This window comes from Sander lucioperca, chromosome 3, assembly GCF_008315115.2.
Source record: "Sander lucioperca isolate FBNREF2018 chromosome 3, SLUC_FBN_1.2, whole genome shotgun sequence".
In the NCBI taxonomy this organism is placed as follows: Eukaryota; Metazoa; Chordata; class Actinopteri; order Perciformes; family Percidae; genus Sander; species Sander lucioperca.
In genome coordinates this window covers 46629122-46645002 of record NC_050175.1, presented here as the reverse complement: position 1 = coordinate 46645002, position 15881 = coordinate 46629122, and the positions used below count along the sequence as shown (strand labels likewise).

At 42.5% G+C, this 15881-nt stretch overlaps 1 protein-coding gene across 1 annotated transcript; it reads right to left on the bottom strand.

Annotated features, from left to right (window-relative positions):
* Nucleotides 1-7688: 7688 nt before the first annotated feature.
* LOC116062379 (retinal guanylyl cyclase 2-like) lies at nucleotides 7689-15153 on the bottom strand (the record flags this gene model as incomplete). The annotated part of the gene is made up of 6 exons (XM_031317054.2): nucleotides 15043-15153; nucleotides 10543-10792; nucleotides 10205-10435; nucleotides 9585-9740; nucleotides 8075-8217; nucleotides 7689-7887 (listed from the first exon to the last, which is right to left on the bottom strand). Coding segments are annotated over exons 2-6 (970 nt in total), but the record flags the coding sequence as incomplete, so codon positions are not given.
* Between the last annotated feature and the right edge of the window lie 728 nt (nucleotides 15154-15881).

Sequence of the window (15881 nt, the reverse complement as noted above, 5' to 3'; positions counted from 1 at the left end):
CGCCACTTAGCCACTGTGAGATTGACATACAGCTCCACATGTTGGAGAATACCTCCCACATAAAAATACCTCTCCGTTCTTTGCTTATCTTGACCAATTGCTTCCATTTTTACACAAGTACCTCTGCTACTAGGGCTGGTAATGTAGAATAAATCGTTCTTACCATTTGCAGATAAATTTAAGAATTAAAAAAAGTTTCACCATAAGAGACCCAATGTTTTTTAGTGTAGCTCATTGCCAGTGTTTGTGCGGTCACAGACGGTGGTTCCCCAAACAAAGATACTCGACACAGAGATGGTTCCTTACGCTGTAATATACGATAGCATAGGTCACAGTGGCAACACAACACCAATGATGACGGAGATAAATACAGTGCCGCCCACCCCTACTAAGAACATGCGTCTGTTATGTGTGAGACAGCAGATACCCGGTGTGGGAAGAAGAGGGGGCCCAAGAAAGTAATAAGAGATGAGTCGGAAGAACAGATCGGGCAACTCAACGTGCATCCACGACCGTCTAGAAGAACGTGGACCTAGTGCTGGACGATAACTCTCAGAAAATCAGATATCACAAATTTTTGACCAAGTACCTCATGTCGATCCTGTGATATATTGTAGGGTTGACAATTGCTGGTGCTTTTAAAACCAAAATAACTTAACCCTATAAATAAAATAACTAACACAATCGATTTTAGGATAATAAATCAATCATAATGTTGATACTAAGGACTAAGTGGGTAAAAGTCAAATAATAGAACGCTAGAACAGTCTGTGGTAAGTTCAAAAAACACTTAACTGAATGCAGCCTTACCACCAAGCAAAGACAGAACTTGACGCATACTAGTCTCCATACAAGATATCGATACTACTCACATCAATATATTATGCCCAGCTCTACGGGGACCTGGATTGTTGTTCTGTTGCTAATGAAAATTTAGTCTCTACGTGTCTTGTGATCCCACAAATCTAATGAACTCAGATGATGACTGCTTACACAATCGTATCTGACATTTATCTTATCGTCTTATTCCGGAACTCTTGCTTAGGATCACCGTAATTCCCGTTTAAAAATGTGCGGGGATTATAGGATCTTTTGTTGGGAGTCAGACCCTTGTCGCGCAAAAGTGGGGGGGGGGGGGGGGGGGGTCAGTGGGGGGGCGCTGTCCTGGGGGGGGTGGGCTGGGAGGGATAGGTGCGGATTGCATCGAAAAAATAGAGAAAGAAAGATAACATTATTCAAGCTCAAAAAAAAACCTAGATAAAAACAAAAAAAAAAAAGAAAAAGGAAATCGTACCTAAAAAATAACAATATATAAAAACCCTAGCTAAGAATTAAAATCTAAAAAATATGTTACCTAATCTACATAGATAAAAATCAAAAACTTAGAACACTAAATAAAATCAAGAATATCAAATCCCTATAAGAACCCTAAAAAACCCGAAAATATATAACTACCCTTTAAAGTATAAGAAAAAAAAAAGACCTATAAAATAAAATAATTAACCCCTACCCTATACCTATAAAATCAACTATAAAAGACAACCGCTAAAAAAAAACCAACCCTAACCCAAACCCCTAACCCGAACCTAACCCATACCCTAACCCTACCCTAACCACCCCTAACCAGACCCTAACCCTAACCCTACCCTACCCTAACCCTAACCCCTAACCCAACCTAACCCTAACCCTAACCCTAACCCTAACCCTAACCCTAACCCTAACCCTAACCCTAACCCTAACCCTAACCCTAACCCTAACCCCCATTTAGGATCCTGGTGCAGGGAATTCCCAGTAAGTCACCGGGACCTTCTTATTCATAATCCTAACCCTAACCCGCCGCAAAGGGTATATCTCTGCACAACGCTAAGGAGTGTATTCCTGTTTCCGTCCACTCACGGCAGGCCTAATCTGCGCTTCTTCAAATCCTTTACAGATACGCCAGAATCTATGTGTTTTCTGCAAAAAAGTGTGAGGCTGACATAAGTCTGATGCTCATTCTACTGCACACACAGAGTGCACGCTTGCTGCTTCAGGTTGTTTGTTTTTTTTCCTCCCTTTTTTCACATGCCGGCCGCACGCCGTCGACGGGACCCCACTTGTGGATTGAAGCTACTTTGACGACAGTCGGGAGGTGGCAAAATGTAACGGCAGGTATGCAGAAACGCAGAAACGCACACACACACACACACACACACAGACACGCACACATACACACACACAGACAGACACACTCTCAATAGTGTCATTTATCCCCTATTTACATTTTCTGGGAAGATCAGCATATGTGCTGAAGGACTCCAGAAACGTGTCTTGATCAGAAATATGTAAACAAAAAGTTACACGACAAATAGCTACCAATCGACTCCAAATGACCTGAAACGCACACTTCCTAAAAATATCCTGGAGGAACATTTTCCGGGAAAAACACTTTTCACAAAATCCTACAATTAAAGTCTATGGCGCGAACATTTTCGCTTATAACTCCAGAACGGTACGTCCTACACACTTGGAAACGGACTCCGTCTGACATAATTTGACCACCCCGAACACACAGAACTTGTCCCCGAGTCTCTACGGCCTTCCGTTCAGGAGATACAGACGTTTTGACTAAAAAACGTAACGTAGCTCGGAAACGAAAGGTCGTAGAGACAAGCGGGTGGTACCACGGGAAAGCCCATCATTGAAAATGGGGGGGTAGGTCAAAGTTTCATCGCTCTAGCACCTTCTGTTCTAAAGATACAGCACAAAAGGTAAACCATTTCCCATAATGCTTTGCGCTTGCAAATTTTGGGACAAAATTGCCCATATCTCAGCAATAAAACATTAAAAATGCAAAGTATTATACATTCCCGTGTTCGTCATCATGTCCTCTATCAGACTATGCTAAAAAAACATTATGGTTAAAATTTTGCACCGTCACAGAAGGGTATGTGCAAACAGAGTGGTATATATACAAAGTCGAAACCATTATAAAATGTTATGGAGTCCCTATTGGTACTCTTACTGCTGTCGGTACCCCTACCGACATCCGGATTCATAGCTTATCCCTAGTATGTGTTGTGTTGTGTTGTGTTGTGTAGTATGTGTTGTGTAGTAGTAGTAGTTGTGTAGTAGCACTTGTGTAGTATGTGTTGTTTAGTAGTAGTAGTTGTGTAGTAGCAGTTGTGTAGCAGTAGTTTTGTAGTATGTGTTGTGTACTAGTAGTTGTGTAGTATGTGTTGTGTAGTATGTGTTGTGTAGTAGCAGTTGTGTAGTAGTTGTTGTGTAGTATGTGTTGTGTAGTAGTAGTTTTGTAGTATGTGTTGTGTACTAGTAGTTGTGTAGAATGTGTTGTGTAGTATGTGTTGTGTAGTAGCAGTTGTGTAGTAGTTGTTGTGTAGTATGTGTTGTGTAGTAGTAGTTTTGTAGTAGTACTTGTATAGTATGTGTTGTGTAGTATGTGTTGTGTAGTATTAGTTGTGTAGTAGTAGTAGTAGTAGTTGTGTAGTCGCAATTGTGTAGTATGTGATGTGTAGTATGTGTTGTGTAGTAGTAGTTTTGTAGTAGTTGTGTAGTATGTGTTGTGTAGTAGTATTTGTGTAGTAGTAGTTGTGTAGAAGCAGTTGTGTAGTATGTGTTGTGTAGTAGTGGTTGTGTAATATGTGTTGTGTAGTACGTGTTGTGTAGTATGTGTTGTGTAGTAGTGGTTGTGTAATAAGTGTTGTGTAGTACGTGTTGTGTAGTATGTGTTGTGTAGTAGTGGTTGTGTAGTAGTAGTTGTGTAATATGTGTTGTGTAGTACGTGTTGTGTAGTATGTGTTGTGTAGTAGTGGTTGTGTAGTAGTAGTTGTGTAATATGTGTTGTGTAGTAGTAGTTGTGTAATATGTGTTGTGTAGTACGTGTTGTGTAGTAGTGGTTGTGTAGTAGTAGTTGTGTAATATGTGTTGTGTAGTATATGTTGTGTAGTAGCAGTTGTGTAGTATGTGTTGTTTAGTAGTAGTAGTTGTGTAGTAGCAGTTGTGTAGCAGTAGTTTTGTAGTATGTGTTGTGTACTAGTAGTTGTGTAGTATGTGTTGTGTAGTAGTTGTGTAGAATGTGTTGTGTAGTATGTGTTGTGTAGTAGCAGTTGTGTAGTAGTTGTTGTATAGTATGTGTTGTGTAGTATGTGTTGTGTAGTAGTAGTTGTGTAGTAGCAGTTGTGTAGCAGTAGTTGTGTAGTATGTGTTATGTAGTAGTATGTGTTGTGTAGTAGTAGTTTTGTAGTAGTTGTGTAGTATGTGTTGTGTAGAAGTATTTGTGTAGTAGTAGTTGTGTAGAAGCAGTTGTGTAGTATGTGTTGTGTAGTAGTGGTTGTGTAATATGTGTTGTGTAGTACGTGTTGTGTAGTAGTGGTTGTGTAGTAGTAGTTGTGTAATATGTGTTGTGTAGTACGTGTTGTGTAGTAGTGGTTGTGTAGTAGTAGTTGTGTAATATGTGTTGTGTAGTATGTGTTGTGTAGTAGTGGTTGTGTAGTAGTAGTTGTGTAATATGTGTTGTGTAGTATGTGTTGTGTAGTAGTAGTTGTGTAATATGTGTTGTGTAGTAGTGGTTGTGTAGTAGTAGTTGTGTAATATGTGTTGTGTAGTATGTGTTGTGTAGTAGTGGTTGTGTAGTAGTAGTTGTGTAATATGTGTTGTGTAGTATGTGTTGTGTAGTAGCAGTTGTGTAGTATGTGTTGTGTAGTAGTAGTAGTTGTGTAGTAGCACTTGTGTAGTATGTGTTGTTTAGTAGTAGTAGTTGTGTAGTAGCAGTTGTGTAGCAGTAGTTTTGTAGTATGTGTTGTGTACGAGTAGTTGTGTAGTATGTGTTGTGTAGTATGTGTTGTGTAGTAGTTGTTGTGTAGTATGTGTTGTGTAGTAGTAGTTTTGTAGTATGTGTTGTGTACTAGTAGTTGTGTAGAATGTGTTGTGTAGTATGTGTTGTGTAGTAGCAGTTGTGTAGTAGTTGTTGTGTAGTATGTGTTGTGTAGTAGTAGTTTTGTAGTAGTAGTTTTGTAGTAGTTGTTGTGTAGTATGTGTTGTGTAGTATTAGTTGTGTAGTATGTGTTCTGTAGTAGTAGTTGTGTAGTAGCAGTTGTGTAGTATGTGTTGTGTAGTAGTTGTTGTGTAGTAGTACTTGTATAGTATGTGTTGTGTAGTATGTGTTGTGTAGTAGCAGTTGTGTAGTATGTATTGTGTAGTATTAGTTGTGTAGTTGCAGTTGTGTAGTATGTGTTGTGTAGTAGTTGTTGTGTAGTAGTACTTGTATAGTATGTGTTGTGTAGTATGTGTTGTGTAGTAGCAGTTGTGTAGTATGTTGTTGTGTAGTATTAGTTATGTAGTAGTAGTAGTAGTTGTGTAGTAGCAATTGTGTAGTATGTGTTGTGTAGTATGTGTTGTGTAGTAGTAGTAGTTGTGTAGTAGTAGTAGTTGTGTAGTAGTTGTGTAGTATGTGTTGTGTAGTAGTAGTTGTGTAGTAGTAGTAATTGTGTAGTACTAGTTGTGTAGTAGCAGTTGTGTAGTATGTATTGTGTTGTAGTAGTTGTGTAGTAGTATTTGTGTATTAGTAGTTGTGTAGTATGTGTTGTGTAGTAGCAGTTGTGTAGTATGTGTTGTGTAGTAGTAGTTTTGTAGTAGTTGTGTAGTATGTTTTGTGTAGTAGTATTTGTGTAGTAGTAGTTGTGTAGAAGCAGTTGTGTAGTATGTGTTGTGTAGTAGTGGTTGTGTAATATGTGTTGTGTAGTACGTGTTGTGTAGTAGTAGTTGTGTAATATGTGTTGTGTAGTACGTGTTGTGTAGTAGTGGTTGTGTAGTAGTAGTTGTGTAATATGTGTTGTGTAGTATGTGTTGTGTAGTAGTGGTTGTGTAGTAGTAGTTGTGTAATATGTGTTGTGTAGTATGTGTTGTGTAGTAGTAGTTGTGTAATATGTGTTGTGTAGTAGTGGTTGTGTAGTAGTAGTTGTGTAATATGTGTTGTGTAGTATGTGTTGTGTAGTAGTGGTTGTGTAGTAGTAGTTGTTTAATATGTGTTGTGTAGTATGTGTTGTGTAGTAGCAGTTGTGTAGTATGTGTTGTGTAGTAGTAGTAGTTGTGTAGTAGCACTTGTGTAGTATGTGTTGTTTAGTAGTAGTAGTTGTGTAGTAGCAGTTGTGTAGCAGTAGTTTTGTAGTATGTGTTGTGTACTAGTAGTTGTGTAGTATGTGTTGTGTAGTATGTGTTGTGTAGTAGCAGTTGTGTAGTAGTTGTTGTGTAGTATGTGTTGTGTAGTAGTAGTTTTGTAGTATGTGTTGTGTACTAGTATTTGTGTAGAATGTGTTGTGTAGTATGTGTTGTGTAGTAGCAGTTGTGTAGTAGTTGTTGTGTAGTATGTGTTGTGTAGTAGTAGTTTTGTAGTAGTTGTGTACTATGTGCTGTGTAGTATTAGTTGTGTAGTAGTACTTGTATAGTATGTGTTGTGTAGTATGTGTTGTGTAGTAGTAGTTTTGTAGTAGTTGTTGTGTAGTATGTGTTGTGTAGTATTAGTTGTGTAGTAGTACTTGTATAGTATGTGTTGTGTAGTATGTGTTGTGTAGTATTAGTTGTGTAGTAGTAGTAGTAGTAGTTGTGTAGTAGCAATTGTGTAGTATGTGATGTGTAGTATGTGTTGTGTAGTAGTGGTTTTGTAGTAGTTGTGTAGTATGTGTTGTGTAGTAGTATTTGTGTAGTAGTAGTTGTGTAGAAGCAGTTGTGTAGTATGTGTTGTGTAGTAGTGGTTGTGTAATATGTGTTGTGTAGTACGTGTTGTGTAGTATGTGTTGTGTAGTAGTGGTTGTGTAATATGTGTTGTGTAGTACGTGTTGTGTAGTATGTGTTGTGTAGTAGTGGTTGTGTAGTAGTAGTTGTGTAATATGTGTTGTGTAGTACGTGTTGTGTAGTATGTGTTGTGTAGTAGTGGTTGTGTAGTAGTAGTTGTGTAATATGTGTTGTGTAGTAGTAGTTGTGTAATATGTGTTGTGTTTTACGTGTTGTGTAGTATGTGTTGTGTAGTAGTGGTTGTGTAGTAGTAGTTGTGTAATATGTGTTGTGTAGTATGTGTTGTGTAGTAGTGGTTGTGTAGTAGTAGTTGTGTAATATGTGTTGTGTAGTATGTGTTGTGTAGTAGCAGTTGTGTAGTATGTGTTGTGTAGTAGTAGTAGTTGTGTAGTAGCACTTGTGTAGTATGTGTTGTTTAGTAGTAGTAGTTGTGTAGTAGCACTTGTGTAGTATGTGTTGTGTAGTAGTTGTGTAGAATGTGTTGTGTAGTATGTGTTGTGTAGTAGCAGTTGTGTAGTAGTTGTTGTATAGTATGTGTTGTGTAGTATGTGTTGTGTAGTAGTAGTTGTGTAGTAGCAGTTGTGTAGCAGTAGTTGTGTAGTATGTGTTATGTAGTAGTATGTGTTGTGTAGTAGTAGTTGTGTAGTAGTAGTTGTGTAGTATGTGTTGTGTAGTAGTAGTTGTGTAGTAGCAGTTGTGTAGTATGTGTTGTGTAGTATGTGTTGTGTAGTAGTAGTTGTGTAGTAGCAGTTGTGTAGCAGTAGTTTTGTAGTATGTGTTGTGTAGCAGTAGTTGTGTAGTATGTGTTATGTAGTAGTATGTGTTGTGTAGTAGTAGTTGTGTAGTAGCAGTTGTGTAGTATGTGTAGTAGTAGTTGTGTAGTAGCAGTTGTGTAGTACGTGTTGTGTAGTAGTAGTTGTGTAGTAGCAGTTGTGTATTTACCTCACTAGCAGCCACAGCAGAGCGAATCTCTCGGCTTATTTGAGCCTGGCGAAAAGCTTCGTAGAAACTCTGGTCCGACGCCATGGTAACAGTCAGCACGGCGCTGTAGGCACGACGAAGCTTCGTGTTATTGCTCAGCTGAGGAAATACTGTGTTCTGATTGGACAGAGGAGGGAAACAGGGAACAAAATTCAGCTTCAAGAGAACTTTACTCAGACCGAGGACTTTAGAGATTATTTTGATATGTGTAATCAGAAAACAGCTTCAGTAAGAAATATAACGTAGTTATCTAAACTTTCTATTGATCTGCAGCCGTTTCAGGAAGTTAAGGATGGTTGGTCACCTGGTACGGCATGGCGTACAGCAGGGCGTCATACGGAATAAAGATGTAACCGTCGGAAACCATCCCCATGTCCAGAGCAGCCAATAGGAGCTCTTCCTGATCCTGTCCACCAATCAGGATGGAGCTCATGCACATTATCACCACTGCAAAAGGGAAATTAAAAACAGTTTTCAGACGTAAATCCGCTGATTATCTGCAGATCAAATAATGTTTCTGTGTATGAAAAGGAGTTTTAGATGATCTCCTCTGTGATCTGTAAAGCCCAGTTCAGACCAAAGAGTTGCGACGAGACGAGGTGACACTAGCAGCTAGCTGCAACAGGTCGGTCTGCAGCGTTGCCATAGCAATGACTCTTTCTCTATCATATATATATTATATGGATACCGCATTTACCGCTGCTATTCGTTGGAAAGATCGTCGACTCTTTCGCCACTTTAGGAGGAACAACATTTCATAATGTCTCGCTGTATTTCCAACAGATTGTCAAGCAGTTTTCTTTGCTACAGATGCCAGACGTGTATATATGATACAGGATACTTGGTTAAATAAAAAATGAGGGTTTTCATACCGAAATACCTAATCTTGTAACAGTAAGCAGCTTTAACCCTATAGTTAAATTTAAACAGGTGAGATATATAAAATTTCAACCTCTGTACAGTTGTTATGAAGAGGGAAATTATCTATACAGACCAAAATATATTACTAATTACTTAAATAAAAATATCTTAGCTTAATTCAGTATTAGGAGAGTCACTTAACTTAATGCTAGCTTAGGAGGATTAACATTAGCTCTTTTGATTTCGAATTAAACATGTTCCTAACAAAAATATTGTAAAACACCTTTTTTATCTGTAAAATGTTATTCAATGTTGCTTAGTTTCCATCCAAAAGTCTTTTTCTCTGGTCAAACGGGTCAGATGTCCGTCCCAAAATGTCGGAGGCACAGACACATCTCACAAGCCAAATGCTGTATCTACGTATATATATATATCTATGGTCGTCTCTTTGTTATGTCTAAATATGACTGTGGATAACGTTAGTGATAGTGAGATACTTGCTACAGCTGCATTTCTAACTTCTGTTGAAACAGGAGACTTCGCTTACGTTCTAAAACCAGCCTCTGGAGACTCGACCAGCTGACTTCTCTATTGGCTGTTGAAACAAGAGACGTCACTTACGTTCTAAAACCAGCCTCTGGAGACTTGACCAGCTGACGTCTCTATTGGCTGTTTAAACAGGAGACGTGTCTTACGTTCTAAAACCAGCCTCTGGAGACTCAACCAGAGGCTGGTTTGAGTCAAGCTGAGACGGGCTGGTTCGGTCTGCTGAAACCTTGCAGGGAGCATATTCTAAAATGGTTTCGTCTTGTCGCTAATCTTTGGTCTGAACTGGACTTTAGGGTTGGACAGAGTTTTCGGATGGAAATCACCTTATCATGTGCAGATAAATAATGTTTCTGTGTCTGAAGATGTTAATTTAATCTGATCTGTTGAACACAAACAGCCCTGACCTTTGACCTTGTCGGCTTCTCTGATAGTTTTGAGCGCCTCCCGAGGTCCGCCTTTGCTCTCTGTCTCCATGGTAACCACCGGACCAATCGGCAGGCCCAGAGCTCGGAGCGCCGAGGCCACTTCCTGTCCGGTGCTCTCCCATAGGTCGGATGGAGCTGATGACCAACATAAAGAAAGACAGAAAATTATCATTAACGTGACGGCAGACTCGATTAATCTTTACAGTCTCCCTCGTCCACGATGTTGGATTTGAAGGTATTTAGGATTTCCCAACCAGAGATAAAACCTGAGATAAGATAGGATTCCTAAAGATGGTTAGGATTGGCTTCTGTAATACCATATTGGAAAAAACTAGGGCTGCAATATTAATTGTTTATCGCAATATCAACTTTCACAATAAACACAAAAGACACAGATTTTGTGTTAGAAAATGTCAGCAGAAAACACTAAAATGTAACGGTCATTCTGTTTTTAGTGCTCGCTTTCATGTTTAATTCAACGTTCAATGTGTTTAATAAAAGAAAGTTGTAAATTATTTCCTTTCATTAGTTTTAAACTCAACAAGCAGTTTGTTGTATTTTATCAGAACTGGTTATCAAGACATTCAACATTATCCCACCGGAGACCACGGCGACGTGCGCCCAGCGGAAGAACCGCAGCACGGTGAACAGAACCCTGCTGGGCGGCGTGATGGGCGGCAGGTTCGGCCAATCAGCATCCAGACAGCCTGGCGAGGCAAGGCCCGCCTCCCAGTGCTGAGCGAATAGGGAGGCAGCGTGGCAGAGGGCGGGGTTAAAGGGCCCGATGTAGGCGTGGCCGTAATCCTCCATGTTCCCGAGGTCCGTCAGCGCTGAAATACAACCAGAGAAGAAGAACAGTTAGCGCTGAAATACAACCAGAGAAGAAGAAGATAATCTAAAAGTCTTTAATTGTGTGTCTGCTGATTGGCTACCAGACCTTTGGAGGCGGAGCAGCTCTCGTCCAGCAGTTTGACGTCATACCAGTATCCTCGGCTCATACCCATGTCGCTACGTAACCGTGACAACGCCAGGTTGGCCGCCGCCGACGGCATCGCCCGGGAGAACATGGGGTCACATGACCACGGGCCAATCAGAGCCAGCTTAAATGTTGCTGTCCAGACCTCTGAGACGCATAGCAACCACAGACAGGCCCCTGGCAACCACCTGGGAAGTTGCATCCTGGAAACCTGAAACACAGAACAGAAGTTTATTTCACTTATATATATATATATATATATATATATATATATATATACTTTTTCAAGGTTTCAGGTTTTATTAATGTCTAAGGAGACAAAACTATTGATGGCAGTGCAACAGCAATGTTAGTAAAGAGTTTCAGTGGTACGGATTTAAACATTTAGTCAGTTTAAAGCATTCGAGTCACGCTGGATGGAGACTCAGTGATTCACATGTTATATATATATATATTTATATGTACGTATATATCTTTATATGTATGTATATGATTCACATGTTCATGACCTTACTGTTCAACTTTCCTTGTTTCTCCTAAAGATCAGATCAAACATTAGAAACATTAGAAACGTCTCATGTATGACGGTTATCTTTGGGTTAAAGCAGGTTGGGATTAGAACATGAAAAATGTATTTGAGTTCTGAGTTGAAGGCCAGACTTTGGGGGGCGTCCGTCACCATATTCATGTCCTTGAGTGCCGAGAAAGATGCCTTTAAATAACAAGTATTATTATGATATTCTGCTGAAGAGCAGCGCGTGTGATGATGTGATTATTTGTAAGGAAGATTTGCTGATAACTCTCTGTACTGTTAGCTCGTTGCATTGCTAAGGCTCGACTAGCGTCTTCATTTTAGTTTCAGAGCAGAACTGTCATAAATAATGTTTGAAGTATTATAGTTTATATATATATATACATATATATATATATATATATGTATATATATATGGCTATATTATAAGAGAGGGCACAAAAGGCTGAGGTTTAGTGTGTATCTGTCTGTGTGTGTCTGCGTGTCTCTCTGTGTGTGTGTGTGTGTGTGTGTGTGTGTGTGTGTGTGTCTGTGTGTGTGTGTGTGTGTGTGTGTGTGTATCTGTCTGTGTGTGTCTGCGTGTCTCTGTGTGTGTGTGTATGTGTCTGTGTGTGTGTGTGTGTGTGTGTGTGTGTGTGTGTGTGTGTGTGTGTGTGTGTGTGTGTGTGTGTGTGTGTGTGTGTGTGTGTATCTGTCTCTGTGTGTGTCGGTGTGTGTCCTGTGTTTGCTTGTTACCTAGTTTATTTAACCCCTGTGTTTCCTTTGTGTCTTGTCAGATCATTTTGTGTTCTTTCCAGTCAGTTTGTGTCTGTGCCCAGCGTGTTTGCATCAAGTGTACCAGGTTTGGATTTTTCCCTGTGTTCTCTCTTTGTTCCCAAGAGTTTGCTGTAAGTTTGTTCTTTGAGTTTTCATTATTTTTGGACTTTAGTTTTTGCCTGCTTCCTTTGGATTCCCTTTGTTGTTTTTGCCTGCCTCATTTTTTGGATCTCCTGTTTTTTATGTTTCAATAAAATCCTCGAGCTCAATCCATCCCCTGCCTGCTTTCCTTGCCTCTGCATTTGGGTCCACTATTCCCTGATATCGTAACAGAATGATCTCACCAGAAAATGGACCCAGCAAGGTTCGAGCCACTCCTCCACCCCATGGAGCCAGAGGTCGAGCGGATGACCTTCTTTTTACGCTCCCTTTACAAGGAGGATCCCACCGCTGCCTGGCACCTCGCGATGGTTCGCTGGGAGGAGGTGGAGCGGGAACTCAGTGTTCCAGAGCCAACCAACCTCCCAGAGTCTATGCTGACGGTTCTCCCAGAGTCTACGCTGACGGTTCTCCAAGAGTCTCCGCTGACCGTCCTCCCAGAGTCTATGCTGACCGTCCCCCCAGAGTCTATGCTGACCGTCCCCCCAGAGTCTACGCTGACCGGCCCCCCAGAGACTTTGCTACTGGTCAGCACCCCAGAGACTGCCCCGGAGGCTTTGTCGGCCTCCGGCCCCCCAGAGACTGCCCCGGAGGCTTTGCCGGCCTTCAGGTCCCCTAAACCCGAGCTGGCGTCCAGCCACCCTGAGCCCCGGTCCGCGTCCAGTCGCCCTGCACCCCGGCTGGCTAGCAGCCCCTCTGAACCCCGGCTGGCTAGTGGCCTCTCTGAACCCCGGCTGACGTCCAGCTTCCCGGAACCTGCTACGAACGATTTCCCAGAGCCTGCATTGACGGATCTTCCGAGTCTGCGCTGACGGGTCTCCCAGAGTCTGCGCTGACAGATTTCCCAGAGACTACACTGATTAGCACCCGAGAGACTGTGCCACCGGTGAGCACCTCAGAGACTTCCCTAGTGACTTTGCCGATCTCTGGCACCCCTGAGGCCTCCCCAGTGACTTTGCCGGTCTCCGGCGCCCCTGAGGCCGCCCCAGAGACTCTGCCGGTGTCCGGCTTCCCAGTGATTTCAGTCCCTCGAGTTCTTTCAGTAGTCCGGCCGACTCCTGTCCCCTGCATTCTGTCGGCGGCCCGACCGATTCCTGCTCCTCATGACCTGTCGGTGGTCTGGCCGACTCCTGCCTCAGTTACTCTGTCATCGTACTCATCGACCTCTGACCCTGTTGCCCTGTTCCCCGACCCTAGCCCAGCTGACCGGTCCCCTAACTCCAGTCCAGCTGACTTGTCCCCATCCTCCGACTCCAGCCTAGCTGACGTGTCCCCTGACTCCAGCCTGGCTGACCTGTCCCCTAACTCCAGTCCAATTGACCTGCCCCCCGACCTTAGCCCAGCTGGACTGGAGTTAGGGGACAGGTCAGCTGGGCTAAGGTCGTCAAGGCTAAGACTAAGGTCAAGGCTAAGACTTGCTAAGACATCCTCCGACTCTAGCCCAGCTGACTCGTCCCCTGACTCCAGTCCAGGTGCCCCGTCCCCCAACTCCAGTCTAGTGGACCCGTCCCTTGTCACCATGGCTGTCTCCATCCCTGTCACCGTGCCCATCTTTGTCCTTGTCACCGTGCCCGTCTTTGTCCCTGTCTCCGTGCCTGTCTTTGTTCCTGTCACCGTGCCTGTCTCTGTCCCCCTCACATTTTGTGTCCCTATTCCTTTTCCTGCCCCTGAATCTGTGTCTGTCCCGTCTGCGTCTGTTTTGTCTGAATCTGTCCCGTCCCGAGTTCCCTCAGTCCACAGTTCCCGGGTCCCCCTGTTCCCGAGTGCTCTCTGTCCCCAGTTCCCAAGTTCCCCTGTTCCCGAGCGCTGTCTGTCCCCGGTTCCCAGGTCCCGCTGTTCCCGTGTGCCCTCTGTTCCCTGTCCCTAGTGCCTCCGTTCCCCGAGTTCCCTTGGTGTTTTTTTCCCCCCTCCAGATCCCTCTCTGACCTTCCTGGGTTGTTTTTTGTTCTGCTTTTGGACGTCTGGGATCCGTCCCTTGAGGAGGGGGTACTGTTGTGGTTGTGTATTTTTCTGTTGCTGTTTCCTGTTTTTTGTTGTTTATTCTGAATTGTGTATGTTTTCTTAGTTCCTGTGTTCTCTGGGCTCCCTTGTGTTGTCTAGTGTTGTGTTTCTGTGTTTAGTTGATTTCATGTTTTCTGTCGGTTTTTGACCGGGTGTGCGATCCCCGGCCGGAGTACGGAGTACAGCCAGCAAGACGCGGCAATCTCCTAAAATATCCCCCGGGCTCTGTTCAGCACGTGGACGCAATATTACAAGCCGAGACAACGGTAGCGTCTGTAGGAGTAAAACCATTTAGAGGATTGTAGAAGAAGTAAAAGAGAATTAAGGTTAGCAGCTTGAGTGCTCCAAATCTTTCAGCTCCACTAATGCAATAACAAGCTACTCTTTATGTCTGTCTAATACTAACGGGAGCTTTACACACATTATCAGAGCTGAATATTTGGGTTTGGGTTTTCACTCATCAACATTTAAAAGTGTTGAAAATCTGGTTCTTGTAGCACACCACAATCAACTTCATTAAAAAAGTAATTCCCCACAACAAAGTGGCTAGTGAAATGCTGAGTGGCTAGTAACTCAAACCCTGCAGAGGAGGAATATGGAGGGTACTGTCCCTTTAAGGAGACCACAAGGTTTGGCTGACACGTTTAATCTAATCACATTAAACCCTACACATACACACACACACACACACACACACACACACACATATATATTATATATATATATATTTACCGTATAAACTTGTAATTATACAGTTTTCTGTTATATTCTCTGTCCATGATCATCAGAGTCAAACAGAATCTGAATTTGTTACACAGTTTCCGGCGGTGATCCAGAGATGTGATAACAGATGACCTCTGGCTCTGATAATACCAAACAAACTGTAACATCCAACCAGAAATCTTTTCTACTGGACTCTGGACTCATCACACATTTAAACATCTCAGCTAATTTAAACAAACTAACACACACACACACACACACACACACACACACACACACAGTGTGTTTACCTTCTGTCTCAAAGATTCATCTGTCCAAAGAAAACCGTCAGTTCCAGTCGAAAATAAATCCTCAAACGAACGCTACGCCACAGAAAGTGCTGATGATCTCGAACGAGAGAGAAACACACCCATACAGAGAGACACACACACAAACACACACACACACACACACAGAGTCAGAGGTTTTAGTTAATCTCGTTTAGAGTTCAGGTTAACTCTGGCTTCAGTTCAGTCTGTAATGAGGGGATGTGTGTGTGTGTGTGTGTGTGTGTGTGTGTGTGTGTGTGTGTGTGTGTGTGTGTGTGTGTGTGTGTGTGTGTGTGTGTGTGTGTGTGTGTGTGTGTCTGTGTCTGTATGTGTGTGTGTGTGTGTGTGTGTCTGTGTGTGTGTGTGTGTGTGTGTGTGTGTGTGTGTGTGTGTGTGTGTGTGTGTGTCTGTATGTGTGTGTGTGTGTGTGTGTGTGTGTGTCTGTGTGTGTGTGTGTGTGTGTGTGTGTGTGTCTGTGTGTGTGTGTGTGTGTCTGTGTGTGTGTGTGTGTGTGTGTGTGTGTGTGTCTGTATGTGTGTGGTGTGTGTGTCTGTGTGTGTGTGTGTGTGTGTGTGTGTGTGTGTGTGTGTGTGTGAGTGTGTGTGTGTGTGTGTGTGTGTGTGTGTGTGTGAGTGTGTGTATGCGTGTGTGTCTGTGTGTGTGTGTGTGTGTGTGTGTGTGTGTGTGTGTGTGTGTGTGTGTGTGTGAGTGTGTGTGTGTGTGTGAGTGTATGACCTTTTCTGTTGAATCTCTCCAAGGTCGTTTCCTCAGACTCCATGAAGCTTCCTGGCTGATGACATCATCCACCTCTCTGTGATGTC